At 46.6% G+C, this 25,322-nt stretch overlaps 1 protein-coding gene across 2 annotated transcripts in view; it reads right to left on the reverse strand.

The window, feature by feature from the left end:
* The window catches only part of SPEN (spen family transcriptional repressor), a 54,529-nt gene that overhangs the window by 19,165 nt on the left and 10,042 nt on the right, over positions 1-25,322 (reverse strand). The window contains exons 2-3 of one of the 2 annotated variants that reach the window (XM_044421220.1): positions 19,381-19,701; positions 15,860-16,333 (exon numbers count right to left, since the gene is read on the reverse strand). In XM_044421220.1, coding sequence (XP_044277155.1) covers positions 15,860-16,333; positions 19,381-19,701 — 795 coding nt within the window. Of the gene's footprint in view, positions 1-15,859; positions 16,334-18,070; positions 18,202-19,380; positions 19,702-25,322 lie in introns of those variants that run through there. The other variant, XM_044421221.1, reaches the window with a different exon arrangement.

The following is a 25,322-nucleotide window of genomic DNA, read 5'->3' on the forward strand; positions in this document are numbered from 1 at the left end:
TCGTTTCTCCAACCCTAACCCTAACCTGGATTTTCTCCTAACCCTAATTTTAGGGAGAAAGGGCCATGGGTGGTACCCGACTTTGCAGAATGCCACAAGGTGGGGATTTTTCTGCCCGGCTCACCATCTGGGCCCAGCCTGATGACATTGCAGGCCGCAGAAAGTTCATCGGGGCCATCGTTTCTCCAACCCTAACCCTAACCTGGATTTTCTCCTAACCCTAATTTTAGGGAGAAAGGGCCCTGGGTGGTACCCGACTTTGCAAAAGGCCACAAGGTGGGGATTTTTCTGCCCGGCTCACCGTCTGGGTCCAGCCTGTTGACATTGCAGGCTGCAGAAAGTTCGTTGGGGTCGTCGTTTCTCCAACCCTAACCCTAACCCGGATTTTCCCCTAACCCTAATTTTAGGGAGAAAGGGCCATCCCAGGGACCTGAGTTCACAAAATGCTATGAGGTGGGGGTAACTAAAAGCTTCCACTGGAAATAGTAGTGGAATTACCATAGAGATTAAGAACTGTATCTTCAGTGCAGTATCTGGCAATGCAGAAGACAACCTGAGTCAACCTGTGTACTTAGGTCAAAGTCGCACACGTGGCTGGGCAAAGGTCCTCCAACAGTAACAGAATTAAGACTGAGCAATATTATCCAGTCCAGAGGACAGAAGACTGAACCACCCAGGGTGCGCTTGCCCAGGTTTGGGATCAGTGTAAACAAGACTGTAAGAATTTGAGTTTTGTGTTTGTACTGTACTGTTTGGCTAAGAGGGTGATAAACCGTAGTAACTTGGTAATTTTGTATATCCAAAAAATGGAATGAAAATTTGCTCCAGAGCAGGCTTGCCTAGCTTTGTCAGAGAAACTAGAACCTTGGCTTTCTCCTGTTTAGGAGTGGGAAAAGTTTTTGCCAACTGACCAATGATTAAGCAAATTAAGCTAAATCATTAGTTGCATTTACAAGCCACAAGAGGAGCTGTTGCACATATAATTCTTTTCCAAAGGAGCACAAGAATCTAATTCCACAGGCAGCTGCCAAGGACACTTTCTGAGTTGCTTGGAAAAGACAGAACATGCAAACATGACACAAGCCAGAAACGAGCCATATAAACATTCCCTAAGTCTGTTTTTTCCACCCGATGCCCTGCAAATATATTGCAGTACAAGGCCCACTTGGGAGCGCGCAAGGAATCTGTCTGAGGGTTGGAAATCCAAAATATTTTCCTGACTTTGCCTTCTGGATTCAGTTGCATTTCCCCCATGCTGATGCGGACTTCATATGACACATGCTGAGTTACCATATCAATTTCAGCATTTAGAATGGGCTACAGTCTACATGAGAATTTCTTTTTTAAAAGCTCAAGATACCTGTGTAAACAACAGAGTCCAAAATGCCTGCAAGTTTTCTGGATTTAAAAAAAAAAACTTGCACAAGTCCTCATTCATTTTAAAAGCAAAAGAAATCAGAAATGTACAGAAAGTTTGGGGAGGGGGATCCAAGACTTATAATACCACTTGCACAAAATAATGACTGAAAATATCAAATCACAGAACCCTAAAACATGCAATGCCAATGTCGACCTTAAACAAAATTGACAGCAATAAGGCGCTGGCTTGCACAAGGAACTTGGAAATGTATTAAATTAAAAGCTGCACAAAACCATTTATGGGAATTTAAAGATTCAAACTGCAAATATGCAGAGCTTGGTACCCAACATGCATTAACTATTTTGAGTGCATTTCTGGACACACCCCACCCTCTGCAGGAAGGCTGAGTCACAGTCGGCGACAAAGAAAGCAGATCTCCAGGATCAGCACTCACCCCCCCCCCCACCTAGGAGAGGAAGGTAGTCCAAAGTCTGGCACCCTAACTTTGACATAGGAAAGTGGAAGATACAGAATGGGGTGACCTGGGCTACTCCCCACACAAGCCAATTCCCACTTCCCACAAGAGCTGTGGCTGTTTACTTAGAAGTGAGCTGGCGCAACGTGGCCTCCACCATCCTTCATCTGAGGAAACTCATAATGGCTTACAGAGAGGCCAGCTAAGTGGACAAATGAAAGGCATGCGCTACAGAATAGGGCCTCCCACCATGCTGATGTCAAGCTGGTTTCATCACCCCCATCCTCAATCCAAACTAGCTAATTCTTAAGCTCCCAGTACTCCACCGCCCTGCTAATCTCACTCAGTTTTAATCTTCATTTCCACAAATATTTTACTATGCATTCTGTTTTAGCAGCAAATGCTACCTAGATGTATGATTTAAGGGGGGAACCCTGAAATGAAAAGCAACAGCTCACGATTTTCATCCTGCAGCAAAACAAGAGCTGAAATGCTCTGAGCAACTTAAAGGGAGAATGGGCCTGCTGATTTCTGCGAGTGGTATGTTGAATTGAATCAAGGCTTCTCACAACAAGCCCCTCTCTTTTGAATTTTAAAGGGTTTTCCCCAAGCTAATTTCAGTACAAAGTCTGCTTCTGCCGCCACTATCAGTTGCAAAGAGGATACTGTGGGTCCATTATAGATTTTGGTAAACACAAAGATACTTTTTAATCAATTTAAAGAGTTTTTCATCCCTTGACAGTTTTTCAGAGTGACAAGTTAAAAACAAAATAAAAACACAATAAAATAAACCTAAGCCAAAACAACTAACATGAAGCATGGGAACAGAGTGGCAAGAAAATGCAAAGCAACTCTGAATCTCCGGCACCATCCACTTGAACACAAAAGCATGTTTTCAAAGCCCGATGACAGAGCTTGGCACCACCCACATATTAACACCGAGCCCCGCACCACGCACAAACGAGGAGCTCTCCCAGTGGATTCATGCAGTTGTGGAAACATCAGAGGCCCGACTGACCCTTTGGACAGCCTTCCAAGCAGTGCCCTTTTAAAGCTCCTGGTAGCCCAAGTTCTCTTGGTGATGCACAACTTCCCACAGGGAGGCACAACTGTTTTCTAGCAGCACCTGAAGAAACTTGGTAACCAAGAAAAAGAGGTTCCTCTGACAGAGATTTCAGGATAAAGCACTGGTTATTTTTATTTATCTCTGTATGCATGGGAGGGGGGGTTGCTCAAGTGAGTCCTGGAGAGAGCAGACATCTGGCCACAGGGATGGCACCTTTCTGAAGATGCAGGTGCCAAGGCCTCTCATCCTGCAACTAGGCAAAGGCCATAGGTTGCTTGGGAACAAGGGCCTGCTCATGAGCAGGAAATTCATGCAGACTGCAGAGGCCACGGACTGTGCCGGCTGGGAATGGTGTGCATCGCAGTTCAACACCCCAGAAGGCCACCAGGCTGGAGAAGGGCGGCTTGGTTTAATGAAGCCACTGCAGCCTGTGCCACAGGATTCAGTCCACAGCCAGTGCAGCACAACACGTCTGCCGGCTCCTGGCAGCCAGTGGTCGATATCAGGAGCGTGTACAAGCCCAGCGAGGAGATCACAGGGGTGTTGTCATGGCCCAGCAGCAGCTCTTTGCGCAGGGCGCTGCTATGACAGAGAACCCGCATCTTCCGTTGGGGCTTAAATTGCCCCAATTACTTGCATGCTGAGTCTCAAGCAGTGTTTTCCAGTGTGGCAGAGAACGGTGTTATCCCAGAGTTACACAAGAAGATGTGAAAAAGAAGCGGGATTCAGGCGGCAGAACCTGATTAGCATGTAATTCCTGGTTACTTTGGGAATTCGTCACCCAGGTGCTATATGCTAGCGATTACAGGGTGGGTGTTCAAGTCCCAGCGGCAGGGGAGGGGGGCAGGCACGCACTCGTCACGGTAATGTCCCCACTCTTCTGAGATGCTTCATTCTACCCAGCTGTGCACCAATCTGTGTGGAGGGTCATTTCTGGTAATACTTACTGGGTTATACGCCAGTAGTGGGGAAAAGGAACATTACCAAATGTATTCTCCTGAGTGGTGGGGAGATCAGTCCCTCAAGACAAGACATGGGAAGGAACGCAACCGACCCCTGTGCTTGCAAAGGAAACCAAGAGCCATGCAGTGGGTTTCACGTGCCCAGGGAGGCCTTGGAACCGTTGCGCTGTTCGCTCGCCGCTCTCTTCTGATGGCAAACGATCCCTTTGCAAAAGCGTTTATTGTGCTTCCCCTGCTCAGCTTCGTATCTGTTGCGCACCGACCACGTGCTGCAGCCTGCTTTCAAGCTGACAGGAGGGGCAAAAGCCGCATGGCACAGAGCAGGGTGCTGCAAGAGACACAGTCCAGTATCCCCTGGGGAACGCGCAACCCAGCCCTTCCGCAACGCAACCTTGACTCCCAAGTCAGCCTGTCTTAGCCGTAGTTTGTTCCCTTTCCTTCCTCCCATCTCAGCTGCCTTTTACTTCAAATTCAACTCACTGGCTGAGTGAGACAAACAAACCGAGGACTGCAGCTAAAGGGTCACCTGACATAGTTTCTTGACCGAACAGTGATCTGTTCAGCCGTTATCTACAAAACTAAGGAACCGCCTTCTAAGAGTACAGGCTGATTAAACAGTAACTCTAGCAGCCTCTGACCATAATAGCTCAGTCAACATGCCAATGGCACACGGTTCCTTAAGTGACCTGAGGTAACACTGCAGTCAAAGCACAACATGCTGAAAAGCAGAACAGACACTCTAGGAAGTTCAGGTGTAAAAATAAGCTGGAATTTTAAAAGAGACATCTGATGAAGCGCATGTCACCTTGAAAGCAACTGTGCTTGCCGGCCAGAGAATACCTGCAAAACTGCACATTGGCTGCAGAGGGAGAACACTCAGCAGCCCAGTTCGCCACCACCTCACTTGGCAATAAGAGGTTAATAGCTCGTCTGTTGACTGAGAGGGAAGGGGGTGCGCTGGGAAGTATAGCAGGGAGCCCACTGTCCACCCCCAAGTCAAGACCACCCAAGCAGAAGGTCAGGAAATCCTGTTCCAGGTAGGCCCAGGAAGATCTGCCTCACCTAAGGACCTGGGCACAACTGTGAATTCTCCAAGACAGCATGTAAAATATGGGGGTTTAAAGCTCTCACGTCTTCTTTTCAAATAAAAGACTTAAATAGGCTTCAGTGGTGGAGGCGATGAGGCTCCAAGAGTGATGGCTTCTGGATTATGTGTGTGAAGAAGAGGTCAGTTTCTCTGCTCTGTACCCTTCTCAACCTGATCCCATATTAATCTGATCCTTGGGCCAAAGAGTGAAATCACAAGATATCCTGGGCGATCAGTCTACCAGCTAACCCAACCTGCAAAAGATTCACAAGTTTGAATGCGAAGTTAACCAACATGCAGCACTGACCTCAAACATCTCCTTCACAGAATTCTTTCTGCTATAGAGCACAAAGGCAGCGCTACCCACAAGTACTCTCAGTGCTGATTTTTACTGGCCCAAGTTCGACAAATTCAAGCTTGTTCAACTAAAAGACCAGTTATAGGCGACTCTGCTTGATGCACCTCAAACAAGACGAAGATTTCACATATGTCTACAGGGAGAAAAGCATTCATGACCTCAGAGGAATTTTATTTATGTGCCTTCCTAATGAATGCTAATCTGATTAGATCACAAACGGTAAAAGAGCCAATCTTGAGTAATCCAATAATCTGCCCCATTTTTAGACATACGGAGGCAGAAATAATTGCAACTAGTCCTAACCCTGCTCACACAATCCTCCTCCAAAAAGTCATCCAAGAGCTATCCCAGCACAGTGAAATGAAAGCTGCTCTGAGCCCATGCCTTCTGAACCAAGACCAGAAGCCCTCTGGGAATTCATTTTCTTCCTTGGCAAACTGCTGTAATTCAAGATGAGTTTCCCAATCTGTAAAATGGGAAAACTAGTGACCTACCTAGAGAGGAAAAGAATGTGCTAACCCTCATCAAGCCTCTGAAACAAGGTGAAATGTAAATTCAGGAAACAAGCGAGCTGTGGCAGTCCGAAGGTCCACCGTATCCTTTTGCCAAGGCAAACTAACTTTGCCCTCACAATTCTGACCTACATAAACCAGGGAATCAGCTGACAGCTCTCGCGGGTCACGCCATACTAGTTAATAAAGGCATGTGACTAAGTTTGTGTCCATAAACAACTACCGTATTTCCCCCTAGCTAAAAATATGCACGTAAGAAACAGCCAGTACTCATGCAGAGTCCTGACATGCTTTGTCAAGCCGACAAAACACACCAATTCCTTAAGTTATACCCTAATTAGAAGACAACAGACTGCATATTAATATTCCAAAATGTGGGTGTTGCATCTAAAAAGCACCTAACCCTAACCCATTACAATACAGGATGGACATTGGTTCAAAGTACACAGGGGATGAACCCGCCCCTCAAGAAAATCATTTGTATCGTGCTGAATAAACAAGCTCAACCAACAAAGCTGAATAAGCAACTACTCCAATCCCACCGGAATTTGTTCTAAATGTTTCAGCTGGAGTGCAAGAGTCCAATCTTATCAGCAATGTGTCTTGCAAACTCATCACAGTGGGCTTCAAAAGGTTTCTCCTCACTACCTGGAGCCCAGAATGTGAAAACCCATTAACCAGCAAACACAGCTCTGTTGGACCACACTCGGCTGATGCATCAGAAAAAGAGAAGTCTTTTTGGCTACCTTGGGGTCAGGGCACAGGCCTGAACAGGAACTGTAGCCGGTGTTTTTCTCCATCTGTCCAGGTGCTTCCTTGCTCCTCAGAAAACCAAGCGAGTGCTTTGCATCTCAAGACAAGGCACTGAATAGCAATCACATCTACTGCCTGAGTTCATCTCCCCATATCACCAGGGCTTCAGCAGAATCACTAGTTCGAGTGGCTGAAAAAACAAATCCTTGGAATCTTTGTGAATTATGAAGTGGACCTTTTTAATGGTCTCGCTTGTCTTTGCAGAGGTCACATGTTCTAGCAAATCTAAACTCTCTTAGGTAGGGATCTGTCCAACAGACAGAAGTCACACCCACACATCACTTTCCACCTGTCTGGCAAACTGCAAGTCAAGCAAATATCCTTCCATATATGTACAGGCAGACATTATCTGAGATAGGCCAAGAAATCATGAGCTGCTGAGGAGGCTACCAGTGCCATCCCCAAAACCCACCAAAATCAGCCCAGACAGAGAGAAGGCAGTGTATCAGTGGAATCCCCATCCTGCCCCATTGTCTTGTCTCCAAGTGTCCTTGCTCCAGTTCTGGAGACCGCTGGACAAGGCGTTTCGAGAGAGAAGAAGATCCACAGTCGATCAAAGCCATCCTACCTTCATGCCCATCCAAATCTTGCCTGTTCTTGAATTGCAAAAGAGGCACAGCAGGCATAGCTGGGTCAAAAGTAACCCTACATCTTCCACCTAGCCAGAGTTTAGTCACCCACTATAAACCAGAATGTCAGAGTGCCCAAAATAAACTTTAAGGTGAAAAAAAAATTATTTCAGCTGTTTTGCAGTAAAACAATTCACAGTAATATAGACTAGAAACATAAAGAGAATTCCTCATCTGGAATACTGCATCCGGTTCTGGACACCAAGATTTAAGAAAGATGCAGAAAAATCAGAAAGGGTCCAGAGGAGGGAAACAAAAAGGATCCAGGGTTTGGGAACACTGCCCTGTGAGGAGACTAAGAGAACTGGGCATGTTCAGCCCTGAGAAGAGAAGATTGAGGGGGGGCATGATATCCCTTTATAAGAGCCTCAAAGGCTGTCACAAAGAGGAAGGTCAAGATCTCTTCTCGCAGAGTGCAGGACACAGAATAATCAATTCAAATGGTGACAACCCAGATTCAGGCTGGACATCGGGAGAAGCCTCCTCACTGTCAGAGCAATGAGAGCGGCACCGGCTGCCTGGGAGGTGGCGGCTCTCCCACACTAGAGACATTTAGGAAGAACTGGGCAGCCATCTGAGTGGGATGGTGTATATCGGTGTTCTACAACAGCAGGGAGTGGACTTTCTCCCTGGCTTATGCTCCCTGAGCCATGGAAGAGGAATCTAGTGGCAGAACGCCAAGGTCTGCAGAGCGCCTTCCAGCCCTGGTGCATGAAACCCCTTTATATGGAAAGGGAGGAAACAGAACCTTCTATAGTAAGAATACAAACCTGGTGCCCTCCAGATGCTTTAGACTACAACTCCTGAAAGCTCCAGGGATGACAAACCCCAACATCTGGAGGACACCAGATACCTACTGCACACACACAAAACATGCATTCTGCCAGTGACTGGTCTTAGAAACAGAAGACACACAGCAGGAAATTGATTATCTCAGCGTTTTCCCTCTCACCGATGATCCACAGTCTAATTCCCTACATGGGATCAAGAGCAATCAGAAGCAATGAGCTAATACTGTTGTTCTTCTGCCTTTAGACCGAAACAGAAGTATTTGCAAGATACGCTGCTCTTGAAAACCTGGCATTATAAATACAGAAATTAGAAAGTGGAAGGAGCTTAAGGAGACTTCAAAAGGTGTTCTCAGAAGCTTCTAGTGAACTTTGCCACTCCTTAGTCATATGGGGATCCTGAAAGGGGTGAGGTGGCAGGATTTTTTTAAAACCTACCAAGCTAAACTAGTGCAGCATTCATGTTCAGGCCCCTTTCAATTAAAAAAATATATATAAATACAATCAAGCAATGCCCAGGTAGAAGACAGTAGCACTTGACTAAAGCTTTATCTCCAAAAACCTTTCTCTGGATGTTCTCCATGATGTGAGGTACATCCGAATGGACAGCTGTCTAGTATCACCATTTTAGCAAAGTGATGTCCTTGGACAAGGTTAGGAGGAAAACAACATCGTCTCCCTCCTCTGCTGTTGTCAAAACAGCACTAGCACACAGCTTGAAATTAAGGTCACAGCAAGAGTCAGGCTGCAGCCCTCATTGTACAGCGCTTGCCAAAACTCCATTCGACAGGAGATTGCGTGTTGCTGCCCAGAAGGGTCTGTGCCAACTCCCAGCAGGACGCCTTCACCCACACCGGGCTGTCCAGTCTCAAGAATCTGTGGTGGGGCCTGTATAGAGCCCCACACGAACGGCCGCTAACCCGTATGATGAAACTGCCTTAAAACTGCAATTTTTTTAGTTCATTTCATGACATAATCTGTAGACAGCGAGTTGTCTTATTTATACTTTTCTTAAACAGCTCATTAATGAACATCAGGAAATGGATGGAGGGGGTTCCTACTGACTGGGCTGCTACTGTGCCCACCTCTACCTGAACTGTACTCTCCTATAAAACAGTTGCCGAACAGGTGCTTGCATAGAGTTTAAAGACGCTTAATCCTCCACTCCTGCAGAAACTGCTGACCCTAACCAAAATTTTCATCCTGACCTATGGTCAGCACAGTACAGATAAGAACAGATACAAAACATTCTTGGTTTATTTTCAGTTGACAGCTTTGTATTTATCCATGTTGCTTATTAAAAGACTAATTCTGAAAATGCCCTCGCATTCAACTAGAGATTTCCAGCCTATCACTCTAAATTATGACGCTCTCAGACATGCTCTGATTTATGCATTAGAGCTGAATGGTGGAAAAAGGGACTCCACTTCCTGTGCCTGGAAAGCAGGTAGCATCTATTTTGCCGTTTATAATCCCCTTCCTTTCCACAGCAAGCCCAGGGTGGTTAACACACATGAAAATAATGTGAATTCAAAAGCAAAAGGATTTAACAGAGCTGCCATAAAACGCTAAAACGGAGACAAGAATTAAACAATCATAATGCGTCCAACAGCACACTTCAGGAAGAAGGGAACCACTGATGATCCAACAGGCTTCCTAAACAGGAAGATGCTGACCTTCCTCTAAAGGTCACACGGGAGGGCAGTGAGATGAGCCCCCTTGCAAAGGAACTTTGGATCATGGGGCAAGCCACTGAGGGAGCCTCACTGCTGCTCCCAAACCGTCCATTCCAGGGAAGGCTGGGACATGCAGGAGGGCCCTGACAACGCTCCCAGTAGAGGGGCCACTTCACAGCGTGCAAAGCTGGGAACATTCGTGGCAAGGAAGACCGCGGTACCTGCGCCAACCCAGTGACCTTAGCTACTCACCCTTTATCACGCTCACTGAAGACTATACCGAGCAGATGAACAAACCATCCTGGGAGAAGCCAGCATCCGAAGGAGCGGGGCACACCGTCTGCATGAACGGCCAAGCCTGACACACGCTGGCAGTAGCTGCCTCCAACTAATGAGATGCCAGGTGTCCACTAAGGAAGTAGAACTGCTTCTTCTGCATATTTTAGCACACACCCCTAAAATGCGGTTTGCAGACTGAATTTTGAATCCTTTCGACTGAAGTGGGGTGAGTGAAACACATATACCAAATCCAGTGAAAAGAACCAATTATACTCCAAATGCTATCAATCTTCGTTTCACTCTGGTAGGCTTAAGAATAGGGCCCTGAAGGCCCAGCCATCCCAAAACTGAACAATCCTCCGGGCCTGCTTTGTGCCAGACAGCTGCAAGCCTACCAGGGTGACCCAAACCATGCAGCGTCATCCATTTCACTCCTCAGCCAGTGCCTGGGGGAGAGCAGATCATCTGAATGCTTGCTCACACAACAGATGAGTGGGACTGGCTCCCTTGCTTTAAGTGGCTTAGGAAAAGTCGGTAGCCAAAAATTCCAGAACCTCAGCTAAGAAAATAACACTCCCACCCTTTCAAATTGCTTTTATGCCTTATCTTCTATTTAAATTATTTTATGCTTAGTGTAAGCTACCCGGAGAACTTGCTACAGAGTGGCATATACAAGCTGTAAATAAAATAAAAAACACACATATCTTTTAGTCACACCCTGATGAGGGAAGGATGTCTGCAAGTGGAAACTGAGCGCACTTTTTCTGATCACACAATTTGACTCAGGTCTCCCTTGATCTGCTTTCTGCCTGTCAGACGTGCCAAAGGGTTGCTCCTCCCAAATTGTTGCTCTTTCCACAGGTTATGCCTTTGTTATCACTTGAAAAATCGGTCCGCTCAGATGCAAACTAAGTCTGACTTTACAGAAACAGGGAAGAAAAAGCAGCCATGGCAATTTCTTTCCCCCACCACTAGGCATGCTGGCCATGTGCCACTATAGTCCCATAATTATCTGCACTCTGTACAGGTTGCCATGTGATCTGAAGCAGCTTGGGGGGGGGGGGGAGTTTCAAAACAACCCCGGAAATGCAGAACAAGTTGTGGGTTGCCAGGTGGCTTGAAACCGCACCTCACGGAGTTCAGACCTCATGGCAACCCATGCAAGGTTTCGGTGATTATGAAAGTGAGGACTCATACAATGTGCGGGGATTGGGCAACTATGGCAGCTGCTTCCCTTTCCCGATTGTGTGAATACCGCTTATCTCTCTATGCCTCAAGAGATTTCTGGAATGCTTTCCTACCTTCCACTGCCCCGTCATCTAAAGCAAACTGCCTCCCTGGGAGGAAAAGGATAAAACCGCTTGCTTGTTTGTTTAAACCTCACACTTATTACAAAGGCAGTTAAATTTTCCAGACTTTATTCACTAACGACTTTAGAGACAAGCCGTTGGAACAGGTTTAGTTAGCAATTTGAATGCACTCAATCAGGCAAGCCAACAGGGGGAGGGGAGGGGAGGGGAGGCTCAACCAGACCTGAAGGGTCACATCCAGACATCAGAGAAAGCCAGTCTTTGTTCAGTCACTCCCTCTTTGCTCTTCCAGGCAGCAGGAATGGCTGAAAAGGCCAAGGCCTTTGCATCCTCAGCTTGGTTACTGCAACATCCAAACTGGAGATTCTGGCTTTTCTCTCGCCTGACAAGCCAAAAGTGTAAGCCAAGAATAAACCCTGGTTTGCAAATGTGGCACAGTGTTACAACCGAAAGCTAAAAATAAACCATATAATTTAAAACCAAACAGAAATCAGACCAGACACCAGCACAGAGAAATACAAAATCAATAGAAAAACAGTGCAAAAACTCAGCGGGAGAAAGCAGCTTTAAGATCTAAATGCACTAAAAAGGAATTTAAAGTGGATGGGAAAAAAGAGATCTTTGCCCGGCACTAAATTTAAATTCCAATCATAAGGTGAATAAAAGGAACCAAGATTCCAGCTCCTTTCTTGCTATGTACAAAGAATTTCTGCGTTATTGAAGTGAGGCTGGTAAACAAGGACCATTCTGTCTTTCTAAATAGGATGCCACCAGTAGGACCACTACACCCACCCCCCAGAATATTTAGTCAAAACACAGCACTGCAACCCTCACTTTCGTTCAGGTAATTCAGGAAAAATAATGAAACTGCATTAAAAGCATGAACACCAGGCAAACGGAAGCAAAGACATTGAGGAAGGGGGTGTGTGTGTAGGGTGGGGGGGATTCTGATAGTATTACCAGGTCAATGTGCACATTTAATCTCTCAAATAATGCTGAGTTGTGCATACATGCATGAACGCATTCTCCACCGAAGCACATTCCGTATTTCTGGCTGTGAGCCGGGAAGGAGGCGCGCGCCCAGCTTTGTCCAGGTGGGCCGAATTCAGCATTTCAGGAAGTGAAGCGAGGGGAAAACACACACCAGCCCCTTTGTTGCGGAAAAGCCACTGGGGGCTCCCAGAATGACTGAAGAGTAAAGCTGAACCCAGCGGCGGAATGCAAATGAAGCCACCCTTCAGGAGGCAAGGGCCGGATAAAAGAAAAATTAGGCTAGGCGGTGCTTGGAAGGCTTTCTGTACTGCAGTTGGTCCAGAAAAGGGCACCCTGCCCCTGAACCCGTTCCTTCAAATCTGCAGGCACACGGCCCCTGCGTTCGTTCGGCGCCTCCTGCACACAGACCACGGGCTGCTCCTTCCCTCACACAGCCCCCCCCCCCCGCTTTGTAAAGCAAACAAACAAACCGGCAAACAAACAAAACCAGGCAAGCGGGGGGGGGGGGCCCCCCCCCACCGGGGCCCCCCGGGGGGGGGGGGGGAGCCAAATCCGACTGGATGATTCCAGTTCAGACTGGTTCCGGAGACACAAACAGGGAGCGCCTTGCCTTGCCTTGCCTTGCCTTGCCTTGCCTTGCCTTGCCTTGCCTTGCCTACACCGTTTGGTCACAGCAGCAGCTCCCCAAGGACAGAGCCGAGCGCCTCTTGCGGGGCAGCTGCGGGAGGCGACCGCCCCGGCCGGTCCTTGTCCATCACACCTGAAAGCAAGCGGGCAGAACGGCGACCCATGCAAGCCGATTTCATGCTGGGGTGTTTGGACGTTTTGGCTTTCAGTTGCTTTGCAGTAATTCTAACTATGTGCAAAAATGACAAAGGATCCTTTGCACTGAAAGACAGACAAATTTACTATGGCATAAGGCTTGTGGATCTTTCAGGTTCCACAAGATTTTTAGTTTTGCTGTAAGAGATAAACTTTTCATTGCTGGGACCTGTCCTCCTACAACATTTGCTATTAATGCAGTGAAGACAATAAAAAATAAAATAAAATAAAATAAAATCTTCCTGCTAATAAGCAGCTTTGGGAAAAAAATTAAGATGCCTTAAGCTCTTTTCTCACTCACACACCACTGAGGGCGACATTCCATATTGCTGAGCAGTAGGGGACAGCTTAAGACCAGGAATGCTGACTCCTCTGGAAGAGGCTGAGCAACTGAAAGATGACTGACTACGGCACAGAGACAGATAAGATGGGGCAGCTTTCTAACACACAACTCTGGAGAGGAGTCAACACAATATACAGCTTCATTGCTTTAGCAAGGACAACCCGACTCTGAAATTTGAGGCAAGAACAAAGCAATTTTACCACCCGGCTTCTGACCTGAGAACACTTTCTCCTGAGAGAAACATTTAAAAAGTGAGCAGGGCTCTCTTCTGCTCAAGAACTGCAGCTCTGTGTGATTGTTTCTGTGTGTGCGATCTGTGTTCAATTAAGAAAGAAACTAGGTATGTTCCTGAGGGAAATGCTTAAGGGGCTGCCTTGATGGATTATACTGCATGCAGCCAGGCGTCGGAGTGCAACAGGAGAAATATCGGGAAGATGGGCAACTGACTGGTGGGTTTTGGATTTTGTGCAAGCTGCCCGTGGTTTGGCAGAGTGGGAGGCTTTTCTTCATACAAGGTCGTTCCTCAAGGCCGCCTTTCGTCTCTCTTGCAAACACCTTGTGTCATGAGCCACACAGTCCATTACAATTCTCCAGCGGCCTCAACCAGAGCAAGAGTGCACGAAACTGCCTTTGTCAAGACTAAACTCTGAAGCGGCTTCTCCAACTGCCCCCACAAACAGGAAGCTGCTAACCCACTCACATTCGCCTAAATACCATTTTCAGCCAATGATTCATTCCTAGCTGGCACATTTTTAAGCGAGGGGTGGAGGGACTCAATTGTGGGGAAAGGCCAGTGCTATGCAGTGAAAATTAAGTTTGCCAGTATCTACTTTCACTCCAGGAGATGAGGCGGACAAGTAGAACACAGCAACCAAACAAAATCTCTTTTGCAAACCACATTTCAGAAAGTCTTAGTGTTTTTTCCTAGAAACTTCTGTAACAGTTCACTTTTATCTTTATGTTTCAAGATCCTCCCAAGCAATCAATAAAAAGTTTCCTGTACAGTCCACCTGCTGTATTAAAAGAGTTAATTTAACCACTTATTTAATTTAATTTAAATAAACCAGAGAAGAATTTATTTCTGAAGTGCTTCCTACAGAACTATATATAGTCCATTAATCATAGCAAGTATAAAAATACCTTAGAATTAATTCAAGTAAAATTCCATGCTTGATTTTCTTGATTTAAAAAAAACTGTTCTGGATTTAAAATGGAGACATTATGTTATTCCCTGAAAACAAGGCATTTTGCAAGTTGGGCTTCACCGTATCTGTCAGTTTCAGAAGACCAATATGGCAGAAAAGTCTCAAAGACACCCATTATAGGTTTTACCAAGTATGGCAGAGGAGTTCATTCAGATCTTGTCAAAAGGTTCAGATTTACCATTCCTATAGACAAGATCAAGCTTTAAGTAGAAGTAGGGAGTCTGGATTTTAATGAAATATTGAGATGGATGAGATTTTAATAGCTATCCCAAACAGGAGAAGACTGGAATTTAGGAGCCCTTTTTGTGAAGTCTCCTGATTGTAAATTCCAACGTTAATTTTCTTCAATTATTCACATGCATTTTTAAGACTTCTGGGGAAGTGCTAAAACACCATGAACGTATAAAGGCACCTGAAGGAAGGGCACTGCAAGCTGATACGCAGCACAAGCATCCTTGGTGCGAAAGCTCCTTTTGCCCACATGCCCCAGCCAGCCTCTGAAGCATCACTGGCCACAGACTCCTCATGAGGCCTCTTTCATAACCAGCCAACTGCTTACTGGTTACTTAAAACATAATGGAAATCAGCTATTTATTGCTGGTTAATTTGAGCTGTCTGACAGTTTTATACGACCCCCTTTGATATTAACAGTTAAATCCCATTATTTAAAAAAGTGGGTTTTCCCAGCAAAAGTACTCTTTCAGGAGTTTTAGTACTCTTTCCTATGCCTGAAAGTTGTGATTTCTCAACAGCGATCTGTGCAACTGGAACTACAATTTATACTAGCAGGCCTAGAGGTGGTTCTGACCAAAGTTTAAGAGTAGTTTGGATGATCCTTTAGTAAACAAAAGCTGCTGCAAGAAAATGTGGAGGGGTGACAAGTAATTAGCACTAAACCGAAATGGGGAAGGCCATTTAAAACCAAGTACATGGCCCGTGCCCAGGAGGGTGCCGTTCAAGATGGCTTGGCTTGAAAGGCCATAAAGAGAAAGGAAAACAGCTTGCCGGCTCTCGCAGGGCATCTGTGTTGCTGTCCCGGGGGCCATCCTTCTCAGGGGAAGTGGAAAGAGATGGGAGAGGAAGACACCGCGGAGTACGGGATTACGGGGCTTATCTTCAGCAACTCGCACTGGGCCCTAGGAAGGAAGGATGCCAGGAGTACCACAAGGGCATGCGCATACCTGTCGCTGCTGGTGCTGCTGCTGCTGCTGATGGAATCACTGCTTGAGGATCTGCTCCTGGAGCCACTGCCGCTCGGCGACCTGGTGGGCCTCGATGCTTGGCTCGCCAGCCTCTGCGGAGACTGGGTCCTGGACTGCGACGAATGCGGCGACCGGCTCCTGCTGTGCTGGTAATTCCGCTCTGGCCTTCTGCCTCGTACCTCCCGTGTGAGATCATCCCTGTAGATATCCCTGTGTACCACACTGGGCAATGTAAACTGCTCCCGGGCCCGAGGTTCGTAACGGGGGTCGTGAGCATCAAAGCGGCTCGGGCTGCGACTCCGAGAACTGTAATAAAGTCCATGCTGTAAAGTCCGCTCCCGAGGATCTCTGTAGTAATCCTGATCGTAATGTCTTGTCCGATCAAATCCTGTCCCCCGTTCATGGTGTCCATAGGCACTATGTTCATAAGCACGCTCCCTGTTATCTGAAGCCCTGCATTTAGGAGGGGGAAAACATGTGTTTCAATCAGAGAGGGGAGACCATCCCAGTATCAAGCACATACTGAATGAGGCATTCATATTTATTGCTTTGCGAGTAGTAACAACTCTAAATGACAACGACCTATTAAGCAAAACAAATGTGTGGCCCGTTCACGTGACTTCTCAGTTACACCAATACGGAAAACAGCTTAGCACGGATTACAGTTTCACCGATTAAAGTGGGCTTTCATGACCAGAGCTACACACAGAACCAATTATTCATTGCAACCTCAAATTCAGCAGTTTAAAAGCAACGTTTGGCATCGGCCATGAAAGCCACTGTGAAACAAAGGAGCCTGGAAATGGCAGGTTATTTTTTAAAGAAAGACACAGTTGTTATGCATTTTTGCTTCTAAAATACAATGCAAGAGCTCCTTCATTCCTCAGTATATTAATCCTAGTAATTACCAAGGTATGGGCAACTGTTAAGTGCCTTAGATAATGAGGAGACAGAAGCATGACCTCCACCCAGGGCTGAAGATATAGAAATCTATCAATTCACTGATTAGATGTATTGGGCATTTCATAAGCTTGGGGTCAAGGAAGTTTGACGCATTCACAATTTAACAACAAATGCAACAAGTTGCAGCAGTTTCTGTACAGAGGCATCACTTTGCTCTAGGGTGGGCCGTGTGCTCCAGAGTTACAGAGTACACCAGGGCAGTATTCTGTGGCCCAGAATACTTAAATATGATGGCTGAAAACTCAAAGGAAATCCCTTGGGAGGCTTTCAGTAGTTTAATATTCTAATTTACAAGGTGAACTGGATGACCTGTCTTCAGGGGCATTGCCAGGGGAAAAGGTGAAATAACTCAGAACAAATGCTTGCAGACTTAGTAATAAGAGCCAGTGCCCGGGTTAGTTAAAAGAGTAACAGTCCATTTTAGGAAGAAGGCATTTAAACCATCCCCTTTAAACTTTCAACACTCTTCCTTGAAACCCTTTAGCAATTACTTCGGTTTTCTGCATCAATGTAAGCATACTTGGTGCATACAAATACACATACACATACAAGTTACTCCTTTTCTGTTGGGTCTCAGGTTAGATCATCTACCAAAACTGATGAAAACTATTTCACTTTTTTTTTGGGGGGGGGGGGGGGGTGTTTCAGCCTTAAGAGTGGATTAGAATACTCCTTTATTATACATGTCTCTCTCTTCAAATGCATCTCAGGCACAGGGCAGTAAACCCTGAGATATAGATATTTGATGCATCTTAAGGCTTTTGCCCCCAGTTCCTACCTCTTGAACAATTCAGAGTTGTTTACCAAAAATGTGAAACAAAATCCCAATGCAGGCATTTAAAATGCATAACATACATTTCCTATTATTTGCAGCTGCATGCAATAAGATAGTGTGTATTTATTTAATTTCAAGCGCTCTCTCTTTTCCCTTTTGAAAGAACAAAATCAACAAGCACTCTGCACCCTATGAAATGTTAAATCAGTGAGAGCTGATATGATAAAGTAACAAAGGAACAATACTCCTAGAAGGGTTACTGCTATAGTAAAAGAGCTCCTTATCCATTAGAAGGACACAGAAGACAGACAAAAGAACTAGCAGAGCTGAAAATCTAACGACTACAGCAGTGCTGATTATCTATTAGTACTAATTACTACTGGAGTTAGTGGAAAAAGGGATTGACTTGGGTTAGGAGAGGGGCTAATATACACAGGGCAGGACATACCAACCTTTTCCAAGTGAGGAAACACGACCTATATTCCCAATTAAATCTAGGGAGAGAATTGTGAACATAACTTCCCCAATTTGGGCCCCTCTTATAGGGGTAATCCACCTTCTTAGTGGCCAAGGGTGTCAAAATGATATTCTAGATGAGCGAGCAAGAAAAAAAAAATCTTAGTGAGAAGAGGAGGAAAAATCCACTGGAAGCCAGATGTCCCAGAGTGGCAAAAGGAGGGCTCTGCGACCCACAGACTTCGTTCTTCAGACAGCCAAGCTCTTCTAAGTACATCCAACAGAGAGTGTCTGTAGCCCTAAGTCTGAATCAAGCAGCTGGTAGAAAACACACCAAGATATGAATGGTTGCCCCGCTGCTGGCTAGGAAGCATCCTCTGTCCATCTTTGTAACCATCCAGCCAAGTCAAGTCAGTTTCCTCTGATGTATCCACAAGCTGATTATAAACCCAGTGTCTTTTAGGCTAACGTGCCTGTTAACTGTTCAGTGGAAAACACACTTTGAGCAAGGCTAGATAGTAATCCACTCCCTGGGGCCACTGGGGTCTTGGCTGTGTACCATCCCACAAATTCAAGGTAGGAGCCATTATTCCAGCACCTTAACAGAAGGCCTGTAACTTCCAAGACTTAATCTCCTTCATTTCTGCCAATACCATGAGGAACAGTAATCCCAAGACATACGGAAGTGATGTAGATCCAAAGAGGGGAACATCAAAAGCTGCCTTCTGCAGTCTTCACCGTACCATATGTATTCCCAGGGCTAGAAGTTGTTTGTAGAATCCAAGACGATGCATCGTATGTTTGTTTTAAAAAGCCTACTAGAAAATTTTGGTAACAATCCAATTTTATACATACACTATATACATCAACAAAACCCTGAAAAGTCTAGGTATGAAGCTTTGCCAAGACTGTGCAAATCCTACATTCTGAAGATACTCCATAATAGATTCTGAGACTTGCGGTAGTAAAAGTAACTCCACCTGATAAGAAGGATACATCCGAGTAAGGCCTTATGTTATCCAAGAAACAGGACCATTAAGTTCTAGAAGAATAGCTCCATAATCGAGGCTGGGCACAGGAAGTCTTCCGTCTTACGACCAGGTATCCAACCAGCTGCAGGAAACATCCTCTACAGATCCACATGATTACCAGCGAGTGGGGTGGGAATCACTTCCGTTTCCAGACCAAAATAGGAAACGCAGATCATTCCCCAAATTTGGAATCCGTCTGGGGGCCCTACACAGAAGTTTGTGTTTCTCACCACATCAAATACACAATACCTGCCTACTGAAACCTTGGAACTTACCCATCAAGTCTCCGCTCATAGCGTCCTTCCCGTGCATGAAGTGATGGTGGTGGGCCATATGTGGGCCCACCACCACCTCCTCTGAACCCAGAAACCTCTCTACTACGAGATGCTATGGAAACTGTATCATCCAATCCCCGAGCAGCACTAGGAATGGTTCCTGGTTCATTATAATCCGTCCGAAGGTCTCTGTCCCCCATTTTGTTGGCAGAGTTGTGCGCCTTCTGGGCGCTCTTGATGTCCACAAAATCCACAAAGGCTGCCACGCCGCCTTCTGATCCCCTTTTGGGGAGAATTTTGACACTTTCAACACGTCCATATCTAGGAGAGAGAGAGAGAGAGAGAATATGTATTAAGGTTTATACAAACCAGCACATCAAGCTACATTTGGTGGGCTGCAATTTCTAGGCAAGCTGAAAGTGAAGCTGAAAAGCTAGGCATGCTTGCTTGCAATTTATTTCAGTGGGTCTCACACATAAGTAACTGCAGTTCAGATGCTGGCTCATTTCTACCAAGAAAGACATTCTACTTGGAGTGCTTAAGGCCCCTAAGCTGCTAGCATCCTTGCTCTCTTCCACCCCGTCACACCGTTTTTAAAAAAAATATTAATTAAAACAAAAATGGGGCTTTTCAAATTTGAATTCTCCTCCCTTTAAAATAATTGCAAATAATACAATATTATAATAATAGTATCATATATTATCAAAATGAAAAACTTATTTTATTACAAGGGAAGAAAGCATTCATATTGTAATCCTTCAAAGGAGTTTGGTTCATCTGATATTAAAATAGTGAAATGAGCAGAACATAGATTAATTAGATGTATGCATTTGCATCTTGCTCTCAGTTGTTCATATTTGTTAATTTTGTGAGGGTCTAGAAGAACACAAGATGTGAGGTGCAATGTTAGAACATAAAATAATGTCCTGCCTTGCAGGCTTACAATCTAAATAAGAGTGAATTACAATGGTTTAAGCTACGATTGAAAAGTATTTCTGAGAACAGTCAAATGAAATATGTCATATTCCCGAATATGAACAGCACGGTCTGGCACGACTCTGGGCACCCAAGCTTCCGGCCCTGATGGGCACAGCTTACTACCATGAAACAGGAAATTTGCAACCTGGTCTGCTTCTCTTATACATCCTCACTTACAGGACAGAAGCTGAGGATGGGCAAAATGTTTTGGTATTATTAAAACTGATTAATGAAAACAAACTCCCAATCAAGCTCTTCTGAGCTTCCAACTCATTTGAAAGTCATTTCTCTAAAAATGCAAAGCTCTATAAATGTGCCTTTTTTGAACCACAGAGATAAACAAAACAACAATAAAATAATTTGATCTGAACCAACTGGAGAGTCTGTTTGACAACTTTACGCATCTTTCATTATCCTTTATACACTTGCTACAGCTGGAGAAATGCTTCTGTTTCGACACACTTGATTCATGTTTCTGGAGCCTGCATTAGAATATTTAAGTTGGAGCAGTGAGCACATTTTTTAGTCCTATGAACAAGATCATGCTGCACATCAGATCATGATGCCAGTAAGGCCAAAGTTCAACAGGTTTGCGTTTACGCCTGCATGTTTTTCACAACACTGCCCTGCCTCCAGGTTTAACCACCAATGATATTCTGAGGCATGGATTTATGAAAACGGGCGCCTCAGACAGAACGGAATCCCTGCTGGCTGCGGCAAGGGCCACCGGGAGAAGCAAGGAACACCCACATTTAGTCAATATGAACCACAAGAAACAGACTCACCAGCTCACTGGGATTTTAGCATTATTCCTTTATTTGTTCGACTTCTTGACCCCCAACTTGGCTCAAGAGCCAAGAGTGGCAGGGCAGGCCACACGGTGCAAGGGGCAGAACGCATCTCTCTTCTGAATGTGCGTTAAGCACTTTAGGAAGCAGGCGGTCAGATGAGGCAGCAAGACTCCAGGGCGGTCTCTCCACCCAGACACCAATGTGGTCAGCAGAGCCGGGCTGAGGGCTCGGGCAGAGGGACGCACTCCGCACGCAGAAGGGCCCAGTCCCTGGTGTCTACTGGGACCAAAGGGACCTTCAGAGATCAGAGGCACTGGAGGGCCCGTCAGCCAAAGCCCACGGCATCGGCCAGGCTGGCCAAAAGGCCCAAACTGCTAGAAGGCAGCCTTCTAAGTAGAGCGATGGCCACGCCTGCTGAGGATGCTGGGCACTGCTGCCTGACACAACTGGAAAGCACCAGGTTGGGAAAGTCTGCGGTAGGGGAGGATAGGTGGGGGGAAGGAAGTCTCAGCAGCCAAGAATTCTCCAGGAACAGTTTTAGAGGCATGACAGAACTGGAGAGACTGTTTGCCAGGGTTCCACCACAGAGATCGCCCTATATTATTCAGCTCAACGCAGATGGTGCAATATTTGGTTGCTCACACCTAGAATCCCAAGGACATCCCCCAGTTTGAAAGGGTGCATCTCTCCTGCAACGAGCAACAGGGTGAGGAGGGTAGCTGCTTTCCCAAGATCGGACAGGGGAGGGGACACAAACCACACACACACACACACACACACACACACACAGAGCTCCACAAAAATCAGTAAGGCATTCAAAGCAGCTGTGCTAGCAGGAAGACTTCCATGGCCACTGCCCTAGCACTGTCTGAACCTTTTTAATTGTGTATACCCATTAGTCACCCACATAAAGATCAATCAGCCGAGTGATCCAGCTCAGCCCCACCCACTGGCCGCTCTCCAAACTGCTCCCGTGTTGGCAGTTGCCGCTGGGAGGGGAGCTGCATTGCTTCATGCCATCTGATCCAGGAGGGAGGAGGGAGCAAAGATCTGCAATGCTGCATCACGGGATCGGTCGCTGCCGCAGAACAATGCACAACAGGAGAAGGAGCCCTTTCTGAAGGGCTGCTGGAGGAGAGGCAGTGGAGAGACTGCCTTTTCCCGGGTGGCATGGGCAGGTTCCCCAGCGCGACATTCGCCGAGAGGCACAAAGAGACGGTGAGGCAGGGCAAGCTTTGTGCAGGCATGAGCAGGCTGAGGCGGGAAACAAAAGGACAGGAGCCATCATGACCTTGCTGAAGCCACGGCGGCAGCCCTTGTGAAATGCTCACTGCCTGTCTCTCGAGTCTGTACCAGTGAGCCCACGTCAGCCTTCCCAGAAAGACAGCCATTTCCCAATCACTCGCAAACAGAACAAAAAACCAACCGGGGGTGGCGGGGGGAGGAGATTCCTGAGTGCCAGCTTTAAAATGCCCCAACAAAACGCAAGGCACTTGATGTGTGTGTGCGTGCGCATGCCTTCCACTTGCGTTATTCATACAAATCAGCAGAGAACTTGCATGCCCTGATGAGCTGGTGGCAGGAGCAGCTTTGCTCCTGCAAGGACAGCCCTCGAGGACAGAGCACAGGAAGCCCTCTCTGCAGTGCTCTAGCTAAGTTCTGCAGCGAGAATGGCCAGTCTTTTTTAAAGGCTCCGACAAGCCCCCTTGGTAAGGACAGGAGACTAAAGCCGGACTCTGGTGCCCCACCACTAAATTGCTCAGCACCCTCACCAAGTCCCATCAAGCTATTTCGCCGTTTTTCGGGACGGCTCTGGATGTGAACATGACCGGCTTATTCACCGGACAAGGCCACTGCCGGCACTGGAGTCTCCAAGTGCAGCAGCGAGGCTTCTTCTGCCTCTCCTCTCACAGGCAATGGGCCCTGGGGCATATGCGCGTTTTCTGGCTCAATTAAGCGGACTTCTTCATCACCACACCACCCTTGGGCTGGCTGGCCGTCACCAGGAGACAGGACAAGCCATGGGCAAACAGGGGAAATGGGAAACCCCAGGAAGCTGTTGGGCAGAATCTATTACCATGTATAATAAGGACCAAAGCTAAACTTCCTCATATTAGCATCTTGTTAACTATCATCAATAAGGCAACTACAGATTATTACGATGCTGAGGGAATTGTGAAACACAAGGAAGCCGACGCTTACAGGGGGCACCGGGAAAGATACGACTGCTGCGCAAGGAGAGGAGAAAAGAAAAAGAGAAACCCTGTAGATGGGTTCTTCTAAGCAGGGCATTCCATAATGACAGTGGCAGGCTGGTGGGTATTTCAAAAGCTAGTATTTCCGAAATGAAACCGAGTTTTAACCACTCCACTAGTCCAATTCTGCATCTATAGTCAAGATCTCTCTCTCTCTCTCTCTCTCTCTCTCTCTCTCTCTCTCTCTCTCTCTCTCTCTCTCTCTCTCTCTCTCACACACACACACACACACACACACACACACACACACACTTTTCCTGCAGTCATTGCTGGTCAATTCAGTTCTCTTTAAAGCATGGCTGTGAGACAGCTTGTGGTGTGAAAAGCTGGTCTCTCTCCATCTATTAAAAAGCAGAACCGAACTGCTGCTGCAAATTTGCTGGCAACAGACTCCAATGGCCCAAGGCAGAAAATCGCTTAATTAAAAAGCTGATTAGGATAAGATCATATTCACAACTGGTGCAAAACATGGATGCACAAATGCTGGGGGGAGGGAAGGCCAGACCCTTCCATGCACTGTTCCACAAGAAGCTTTCTGTGCATTATTTCTGCGCAGATCTGCACAGCTGCCGGAGGGGAGGGTGTGGGGATGCGTGTATTCTGTAAGTACTTGCACACCACTGCAGATGAACAAGTCAGGGATGTTGTGGCTGCATCCAGTGAGTGGAAGAGAAGCTAGGCTGGATCAGATCAAAGTCCTCTCTAATCCAGCCCTCAGTTGCCATAGAGGCCAACAAAATGCCTCTTGGAGGACAGGAATGCCATGGCCAAGAAGTCCATTCTTCTGAAACTGGAAGTAGTTATGCAGCCAGTTGCTACTGATAGCCTTGCTCTTGTGAATCCTGCATTGTAGATCCTGTATTAAGTGGGTGGTACAACCAAATGCCCCCAAAGTCTCTTCGTCTCTTACGATTCTGTGAGCCCCATGAAACCAAAAATACTTTCCCTAGAAGCAAAAATGGCAAAACTGAGACTGTAATATTTTGAGAAGACAATGCTGCCCGGAGAAGACCATCTTGCTCGGGAAATTCAAAGGCAGAAGAAGAAAAGGAAGACCATACACGAGATGGACTGATTACGTAACGGAAGCCACAGCCTTGAGTTTACAAGAACGGAGCCGGGCTGTCACAGCCAGGACATTCTGAAGGGCTGTCATTCACAGGGCCACCGTAAGTCAGAAATGACTTGATGGCACATAACAAAAGATCACCAGCACTTTCCTCTGAACATAGTAGGCGCCTTACATGGCTAATGTCAAACAAGCAGTTCTTCATGGTTCCCAGATCTTTTAAGCTTAAACGTCAGCAAAGCATTCCATGGTAGGCCCGCCATCGTGAACATGGTCTTACTTCCGGGAAATATGGCCAGCACCTTCTTCCACCTGAGCTTTCTTGAAGGAAAGAGGAGGTCTGCACTCCGGCCAACCTTCCCTTCAGGAAAGGCCAGGTGAGTCACTGCCTGAAGGGGCAGGAAGTCCCACCAGAAGTGACACCCAGGGGCGCGTGCTTCTGCTTGCACTTTCATCACCTCCCGCCCATGCAGAAGAAAATGGCACTTTCAAAAGAAGCTGCCTTAAATAGAATTAGAGGACAGGTCTGCAAAGTCTGCCATGGTCAAAGCAGACTGGCAGCAAGAGCTCTCGAGGGCTCCAGGCAGAATCCCTTCTCAGTCCCATCGGGAGACGGCCAGTACTGAGCTAGGTCCTTTTGCACACAAGCAACCGTCTGACAACAGCCCAAGTCCAGCGCTCGACAGCACAGCCCACGCCCCACATGCATCAAGGCCCGGGTTCGATTCCCAACATCTCCAGGTAGGGCTGAAACCCAAAGGAGTTACCCTCGGGCAGTGCCAGAAGTGCAGCTAGATGGGCCAGGGGCTCACTCAGTGCCAGGCAGCTTCCTCTGATTGGTTCAGGAGG

This window comes from Varanus komodoensis, unplaced genomic scaffold, assembly GCF_004798865.1.
Source record: "Varanus komodoensis strain SLA01 unplaced genomic scaffold, ASM479886v1 scaffold116, whole genome shotgun sequence".
NCBI classification, from domain to species: Eukaryota; Metazoa; Chordata; class Lepidosauria; order Squamata; family Varanidae; genus Varanus; species Varanus komodoensis.